Source organism: Gigantopelta aegis, unplaced genomic scaffold (genome assembly GCF_016097555.1).
Source record: "Gigantopelta aegis isolate Gae_Host unplaced genomic scaffold, Gae_host_genome ctg3867_pilon_pilon:::debris, whole genome shotgun sequence".
Lineage (NCBI taxonomy): Eukaryota > Metazoa > Mollusca > Gastropoda > Neomphalida > Peltospiridae > Gigantopelta > Gigantopelta aegis.
The window spans coordinates 13,833-22,652 of record NW_024533555.1 but is presented as its reverse complement, the minus strand read 5'-3'; the positions used below and the strand labels follow the sequence as shown (position 1 = coordinate 22,652).

The following is an 8,820-nucleotide window of genomic DNA, read 5'->3' as shown; positions in this document are numbered from 1 at the left end:
AAACTATTATTTTTTACAACCAACACACTCACATTTATAACCAATCACAGGACTTGTGGTGTTCACTTCTCTATCAAAAGTTGGGTGCACCTCGAAATTTGACCCAGCCGGAAGTTATTTGGTTTAGTACTACCTATACTGATAACATACATTTTTCAAAAAGTGTCCAGCTATGTGTCTTTATGACAACCAGGATCTGGTGTATTCTGACATAAACTGACAGCCTCACTGATACCGTTGTTTCTACAGTGCAACCTAATATAATGTACACATCAAAAAGCATATATATTGCATATAGTTTTGTACAAATGCAATATGTCATATTAAACAACAAAATGTTTTAAAATAAAACTCCTGAAGATACTTACTTTCAGTTGGGTGTGTGTACTCAGGTATATATGTAGAGACAACAAAGGTAGTCAGAGTACCTCTACCCCTTTAAAGAATTCCATTAAAACACATGCACTTGATTGACCCCTAGATTATGAAGACCTTAACAGGCACATCAAAGAAATATCAGTATTAAAAAAATACACTGTCTGAGGAAGGAAACACAAACATGACTGTACCTGTATGAAGTAATGACTTAATGTCCTGAACATTAGTGTTGGGAGGACATCCTGTATGCTGGGTGTGGGTGTCTTCAAGTTACCAGGTGTGGGAATTTCAAATCCATCGGCCATGCTGATTTTCATAATGAACCATCAAAACTATTGGCAGCCACCAATATTCCTGACTATATTTTAAGTATAGCCTACTGTAGTTGGAGGTTTTAATAGTTGTGATATCTGGAATAATCATGCAGCTTTAACACATTTATTTTTGATTAATTACTGAAAAAAACTATTTTTAAATGACAAAATTGCCCGAACATCTATTTTCTTGCATTATTTTCTAATCCGGATGAATACAATATGTACATTAGATGTATTCCTACAATCTGTAATCCAGCATTTTATTTAGCTAGTAACATTAGGTAATACAGCTTTAACAATAAAATAAATTATCAACTTAATCCAAGGCAGATAATCAGATCTGAAACAATTGGTTCTGAATCTAGTATAAACTCAAAATGCTTTTCATGAGAGCTAACTAAGTGATTATTAAGAAGAAAAAAATGATCTGCAGATCTAAGTATAATTATGTTTAACAACCTTATTGTTATGTACAAATAAGAACAGAAGGCACAATAGTGACAACAAATTTAATTATGTTTTTGGTAAAGTTTTTCTTCATATTTACTTTAAATTTTGCATAAAACTACAAATTTGTCTAAAATATAACTTAGCACCCTATAAATATGTCAAAATGACAATAAAAATCAACTTCTTTACAAATTTGAGTTTTCAGAATTTCATACATAAAAAATTAACAATGTTAATGGAAACTAAAGACATTAACCCACTATTGGCACATGCTATTTTTAATATAAAAATAAATTGCTATTAAAATCTTAGTTCAGGTTGCCTATATATAATACCATATTTAAGAGCAGTTGTATATGGCAAGTCAAATACCATGTAAAAAGAAATTATTGAAATCTTTACAGTATGAATTATAGGCCAAAACCAACTTTTCTTCAGTGCTAACTTTGATTCAAACTCCATTCAGAGCCATGTACAGAGATTATTGTCAAGGTCAAGGTCATTGTGAACTTGCATGATCGAGTGATGGCTAATTAATCAACCAGTATAGTTTAATTAAATAAAATGACAAAATCATAATATTTTTTATTATGCACTGAATATGTGCTATAGGGTGTATACTACCAAATCAAATCCCATAGACGACAATAGTAACATATGTGGCTAAAACTCCTACCTGCAACGTATCAACCGACATAAACGCCACGGATATAAATACTACCACCCCTTACACTTAAAGTGAATCAGAAAAAAATGGGGGTCAAGCTGCTCGTTTCTGAGATAACGGGTAGCGTCTATGACTACCCTAGTTTCGCACAAAGTTCGAGTACTGTTTTTTTACAGGTACCCCATACCTGTTTCAAGCACAAGGCTACTTGACACATTGGTACTAGATGAAATAAAATTGCACATTTTTTTTACCCAGATGAAACTATTATTTTTTACAACCAACACACTCACATTTATAACCAATCACAGGACTTGTGGTGTTCACTTCTCTATCAAAAGTTGGGTGCACCTCCAACTTTGACCCAGCCGGAAGTTATTTGGTTTAGTACTACCTTAAAGGCCTAACAAAGTGCAGTGACTTTTTAACGACCCCACTAGAGCACATTGATTTAGTAACCATTGGCTATTGGTAATTTGCTAATTTTGTCATATAGTCTTAGAGAGGAAACCCACTATATTTTGCCGTATGTAGCAAGGGATCTTTTATATGCACCATCTCACAGACAGGATAGAACATACCACGGCGTTTGGTATACCAGTCATGGTGCACTGGCTAAATAGCCCAATGAGCCCACCGACGAGGATCGATCCCAGACCGACCGCCCATCATGCGAGCGCTTTATCACTGGGTTAAAGTTTGTTTTGTTTAAGATACCACTAGAGCACATTGATTAATTAATCATCGGCTACTGGATGTCAAACATTTGGTAATTCTGACACGTAGTCAGAGGAAATCCGCTACATTTTATCTAATGCAGGAAAGGATTTTTTACATGCAAATTCCCGCAGACAGGAAAGCACATACCACGTCCTTTAACTAGTTGTGGTGCACTGGGTTACGTCCCGCCCGTGTCTTTATTTGCCTTTAACTTAAAGCAACATCGCTAAGAAAAATACCCTGAGAAACATTTATGTGGACTACTTACAGTCCCTTGCTTGGAATATCGCTCTATGCACCATCGTGTGCGCATATTCAGACGTCCCTTGCTTGACGAAAGCTGTAGAAATGTTTTTGGAGCCGGTACTGGCACGCGCTATAAAGTGGTGGTCTTCCTACAAACGGAGTTGGAACCATATTTGCGGGTCAAGTCCAGCTCCCCTCTGTAGACAAATCACTTGATGACAGTGAGTAATGTCATAATGGAAGAAAGGAAGGAAATGTTTTATGTAAGGACGCACTCAACACATTTTATTTACGGATATGTGGCGTCAGACATATGGTTAAGGACCACACAGATATATATAGAGGAAACCCGCTGTCGCCACTTCATGGGTTCACGGGCGACCGTAACCATAGTGTATGGGAAGAGAGGAACGAGGAAGAGGAAACATGCGCCAGGGGCGGCTCAGGCGGGGACAAAACTGGCGGCTTAACCGCCAGCGGCGGTCCCGTCTGCGTCACCGCCCCCACCACGACCAAAACGGAAGGATCGACCAGAGGCGACTCGCCGTCCAACCGAGCCAACTGAACAGACGTGGCAGGTGGAGCAGCCAAATAATGCACCGCGGCCAGCATCAACCGTTCCTGCCCGTCGTTCGTCTGCGTCGAGACCTCCCCCCCCCCCCCCACCCACACGGGGGACTCCGCGACGGCGACTTTGGATGTTGGAGTTGCCAAGCAGAAGGCCGTGACCCCCCCCCCCCCCCCCCCCCGGGGGACCAACCAGCCAAGACGCGGCCTTCTGCTTCCGCCCGGGACAACTGGCAGCTCGCGGCAGGGAAGATCATCGCCGGCGCCCGGTACCTACAGCTAGTGACCTGCTTGCGAACCCACAGCTACAGGAAGTTGGTGCCTCACTTCAACGAGGATTACATCATCGCCTTCCCGTAGACTTTACTAAAAAAAATTATTCCAAATTCCGCCCACTTCAAAATTACTCTCTCCCCCCCCCCCCCCCCCCCCCCTGTCCTGGACTTAGTCACTGGCGAAAGTCAGAGATTAAGCCCGTGATAGGCGTGCGTGAAGCCTTCTGGCATATATGCATGTAAATACTTTACCTGACCTGACCTGACCCATTAGAATATGTTGCGTGCGTCGGTAAAGAAAATAATTCTTCTTTCCTTCAGTTAGGTCTCGCTTGGTTTCCTTTGGACAGTGGAGTCACCAAAAATAGACGAACAAGATATGAATACGAGGAAATGTAGATGGAAACTGCGTGTTCATTGTACTCCCAGCTCTAATTTCCCGTTAGCCGTATCGCTTGTCACAGCTACCTAGTCTGTCGGGCAACATTCTTGTTTATACAAAGTAGTTATATTAGGTTACCAGCACACTTGTGACGAAGACAGACATTTGAAAAGGGGTGTGTGCACGGTTACTGGGCTAAGCCTTAAATGTCGACAGTACATGACAAATATACTGATGGAAAGAAATAAGGGAACACATCAAATTCACAATTAGCGTAGCAATGCCTGTATTTCATACCAAGTTGTAATGTGGGATTGAATGTCTGTAGTGTTGAATGTGCTGCCTATATGTTCCCAGTCAACTTCTGACAATATCAATTGATTTTAATGCAGTCATTATTTCTTGTTGCTATCTGTGTGATCCTTTATTTCTTTCCATCAGTATACTATTGGCACATTTTGTATTTTTACATCGTTTTAGATGAAGTGACGGTCTGTTTATCACGACTTATTTAGAACATAACAGAAGTACTGTATAGTATTAGTTATGTCTATTTGGTACCTATAGAAAATGATATAATGGGAATGTATATTGTAATATTGTTGTGACCCCCCCCCCCAACCCAAAAAAATGCAGGTCCTAGGTCTAATATATCTAGGAATGCAGGTCCTAGGTCTAATATACCTAGGAATGGCTATTCAGCAATACGAAAAGAAAGAGAAGATAAGTCATATAGCAAGAAGAAAGATGGTGGTGGTGGGGTTTTAATAGTTTTTAAAACGTCACTGTCTGTCAAAAAAATTCATCGTGAAGACTGTCAATCGTTTGAATTTGTCGAAGGTGTTATGAAAAAACATTTCAATTGCAGGCTTATTTGCATGTATTGGCCTCCTGGCAAAACAGATTCACTGACTGTCTTGCAAACCTCAGTTGGTGACTTTGAGAAACATATCAAGGCACTTAATAAACCAAATAACGTTATCATTGCTGGGGATTTCAACGTTCCTTTGAAGAATGACCAATAATTGATGACTAAGCATTTCACTGACAAGCTCAAATCACTTGGTTTAAAACAACACATCGAAGAATTCACGCGCAACGAGGCAATACTTGATTTGTTGATAACTGATGATGCTAAAGAAGTAAATGATATTAAACTTTATAAGCAATATAAAGAAGTATATACCGAACATCCGTCTGATCATATTCCTATTCATTTCAAAGTGGAAGTACAAACGGCAAGATACACGAATGAAAAGTTTAAGAAAGCTATGGAAGCGGGACTGCTGGTATCATCTGAGAAAGGATATACTCAAACAGCTCGCTTGTTACTAAACTACGGAGTAGATATAGACACAGCTGATACGTCAGGAGAAACTGCTCTACATCGAGCCACAATTAATGGTAAGACGGACACAGTGAAATGTCTTCTAGAGAATGGATGTGATGAGGATAATGCTAGACAAGATGGATGCACAGCGTTATTGCTGGCTTCTAAGCATGGGCACATTGAAATGGTGGAACTGTTGATAGAACAGAAAGTTAAAGTAGAAAAACGTAATAATAATAAGAAAGGTGCTTTACACTTTGCTGTACTCAATGGTTGGAAAATAATTGTACGTTGTCTTATAGATAATGGATGTGATGTGGATGGATCTACATCAGGTGGAGACACGGCACTAATGATGGGTTGTTGTGAAGGTCATTGTCACGGGGATCCTATAATACCCGTAACTGAATGAAACACGATTGTCCAAATATCTCTCCTACCTGTATATCTATTAGATCTCTCTGTAACAGGCAGTTATACCCGCTGGCTCGTCTAGGTATGAACAGAGATAAGATCTTATATAAAGTATATATTATTATAGCACGTTTAGTTCACTAGAAAACACAACAAAAACACAATACACTTTGGAATCTGTATTAACCTACGCTGACAAATGTACTGCCGCAGTAGTTAATTAACAACAACAAATAATAACAACCCAGAACTGATCACTTAATTAGTTAATCTCTAGGTGTCTAGTCTACACAATATGCTAATCACTTCACCGTGACACAACACCCACACGTGTGATAATTGAGAAACGCTTCCAGGAGAACTTAATTAATAAAGGAATTACAACTCTATTCCTAACTGGTTAATTTTTAATTAACCCTTACTACTCGTTCAGTAACGTGTGATAATTGAGAAACGCTTCCAGGGGAACTTAATTAATAAAGGAATTACAACTCTATTCCTAACTGGTTAATTTTTAATTAACCCTTACTACTCATTCAATAACCTTGTAACACAGAATTAATACTGGTACCTATCACAATAAAGACAATAACCTACAGTTTACCTAGGTCCTCTAGGATGACTGGTTAAGCTTTTTATATATATTAGATCAGTGAGCCTACAGTTTACTGCGTCAGATGAGCGGCAGCACCGTCTAAATAATATTGGTATAATACAGTATTAAAATATTTCAAGTCACATCAATCACATCAAGGTTATACACAGAGCAGAAAATATATAATTACCAAGTCCAAACGGACAACGTTCCCCCTGGACGCCTTCCAATATGTTTCTCCCTCATATCTCTAAAACCCTAGCTATTTATCATAAACCCGAGTATCGCCTGGGGGTACATCGCAGTACTTCACGTATCATGAGATATTTCCCCAACTCCCAGAGACGCATTTTTCTCTTAGAAGATCAGACTGGCTGACGCCTAGTCGCCAAAATCACGGTCGTCGAAACCGCACTCGCAGAGGTATTACGTAACTACTGGCCACATGGCCTCCACACCTGAACTAAGTGCATATTGGGATGCACGGTCGCGCGAAGGTATTACGTAACAAAGTGCCCACCTGGGCTAAGTGCATATTGGAACTGCACACGGCCCTCTAACTCAATTAATATCGCCACAGGCGAAAACAAAATTAAGAGCATGTTCCGTCACAGTCATATTGAGATAGTACAGATGTTGATAACACGCAACGCAGGTGTTAACAAGAAGAATGAATTTGGACGAACTGCTTTATACTTTGCTGTACTCAATGGTTGGAAAATAATTGTACGTTGTCTTCTAGATAAGGCATGTGACGTGGATGCATCCACATCAGATGGAGACACGGCACTAATGATCGGTTGTTTTGAAGGTCATATTGAGATAGTACAGCTGTTGATAACACACAAGGCAGGTGATAACAAGAAGGATAAATTTGGACGAACTGCTTTACACTTTGCTGTACTTGGCGATGAGAAAACAATTGCTTATTGTCTTCTAAATCATAGATCTGAGGTGAATGCATCTACATTATGGGGAAACACACCACTAATGTTGGGTTGTAGAGAAGGTTACATTGAGATGGTACGGCTGTTGATAGAATGTGGTGCAGATATGAACAGGAATAATAATAATGGAGACACTGCACTAATGTTGGGTTGTAAAAAAGGTTATATTGAGATGGTACGGCTGTTGATAGAAACGTGGTGCAGATATAAACAGGGAGAATAATAATGGAGACACGGCTTTAGAAATTGCCCGTCGAGAGGGTTATAGCGAGATTGTGAAGGTTTTAGAAGACAGCATGGAAGATACACACACTGAGACTGTCAGCATGGGAGATACACACACTGAGACTGACAGCATGGAAGTTACAGACACTGAGACTAACGATGAAGAAACGTCTTTATATACTGCTGAACAAAATGACTAGTCTGACATTGCTGAGCTCTGGAGAATAGGTAAGAAAATAAACGGGAGCAGGGGGAGGGGGATTACTGCCAGGGAAGCCCCCTCCCCCCTTAACCGAGCTAAGCACTTTCACGTTCATACATACAACATATATCAATATATAGACAAAACATAGATTTAAAAATGTAAATATATTTGTTAATAAATATATGAGTTTAAAATTGAATGCCAATTGCCAACCATTAACGGGAGCCGAAAAATTACGTACATAACATTAATTTTTTTTTTTTTAGATCTAAAATAAGATTAAAAGGAAACACAACAGCGTGCAGCCTATCGATATTCTACAGTGAATACCAACCATCTGCGGCTGATGTCATTTCATTTCATTTCAACAATATCATTAAATTATAGTTTTCTTAGAAAATATAATTAATATTATAATTATTAACTGTTTAAGATAATGTATTAATTTGTTATAATTTGAGAATCTGAATATATATTGACAGGTTTTTTTCAGGACTTGTTTTATTCCAAATATATTAAAATTAGTAAAAAAAAAAAAAAAAAAAATGTTTTTTTTTTTTTTTTTTTTTATATATATATATATATATATATTTTTTAAAGATTTTTGGCTGAAAAGTTAATTCGTTAGTCAGACAGTTAATTTAGATATATGTAAGTCTATACGCAACTGAAACATTTTATTTCAGGTGTATCTATTTAAGCGTACATATTCAGATATCTTTAGCAGTAGTTGAATTTGTTGCTTTAGCTGATTGAAATACTTGTATACTTGTGATCGAGTAGTGTCATTTATTTTCTCTTGGAGTAGACGGCCCGAGTGTAATAAAGTTCTGTTCTGTTCTGTTCTGATTGTGACTGGAAAACAAGCTTGAGGTGTTGCGTGGCAGGGATTCATGGATCGAACTTTGGTAAATATAATGTTGATATGCCTAAGATGTGTTAATGTTAGAGGCGGGTTTCTTGATAGTAGAATGTGTTCTCTGTTATGGTCTGGTGTTGAAGTATTTAGCCTGTACTCACTGACTAGCTTGAATAGCTTAAATAGCTATATTATATAAATATATGCCTACAACTACTGTTAGCTATAATTTATTACTTAACA

At 38.4% G+C, this 8,820-nt stretch overlaps 1 protein-coding gene across 1 annotated transcript; it reads left to right on the top strand.

Moving 5' to 3' along the window:
* Positions 1-5,030: 5,030 nt before the first annotated feature.
* LOC121392467 (death-associated protein kinase dapk-1-like) lies at positions 5,031-7,713 on the top strand. The gene is made up of 3 exons (XM_041523664.1): positions 5,031-5,559; positions 7,084-7,241; positions 7,480-7,713. The coding sequence occupies exons 1-3, from the start codon at positions 5,031-5,033 to the stop codon at positions 7,711-7,713; spliced, it is 921 nt and encodes a 306-aa protein (XP_041379598.1).
* The last annotated feature ends 1,107 nt before the right edge of the window (positions 7,714-8,820 follow it).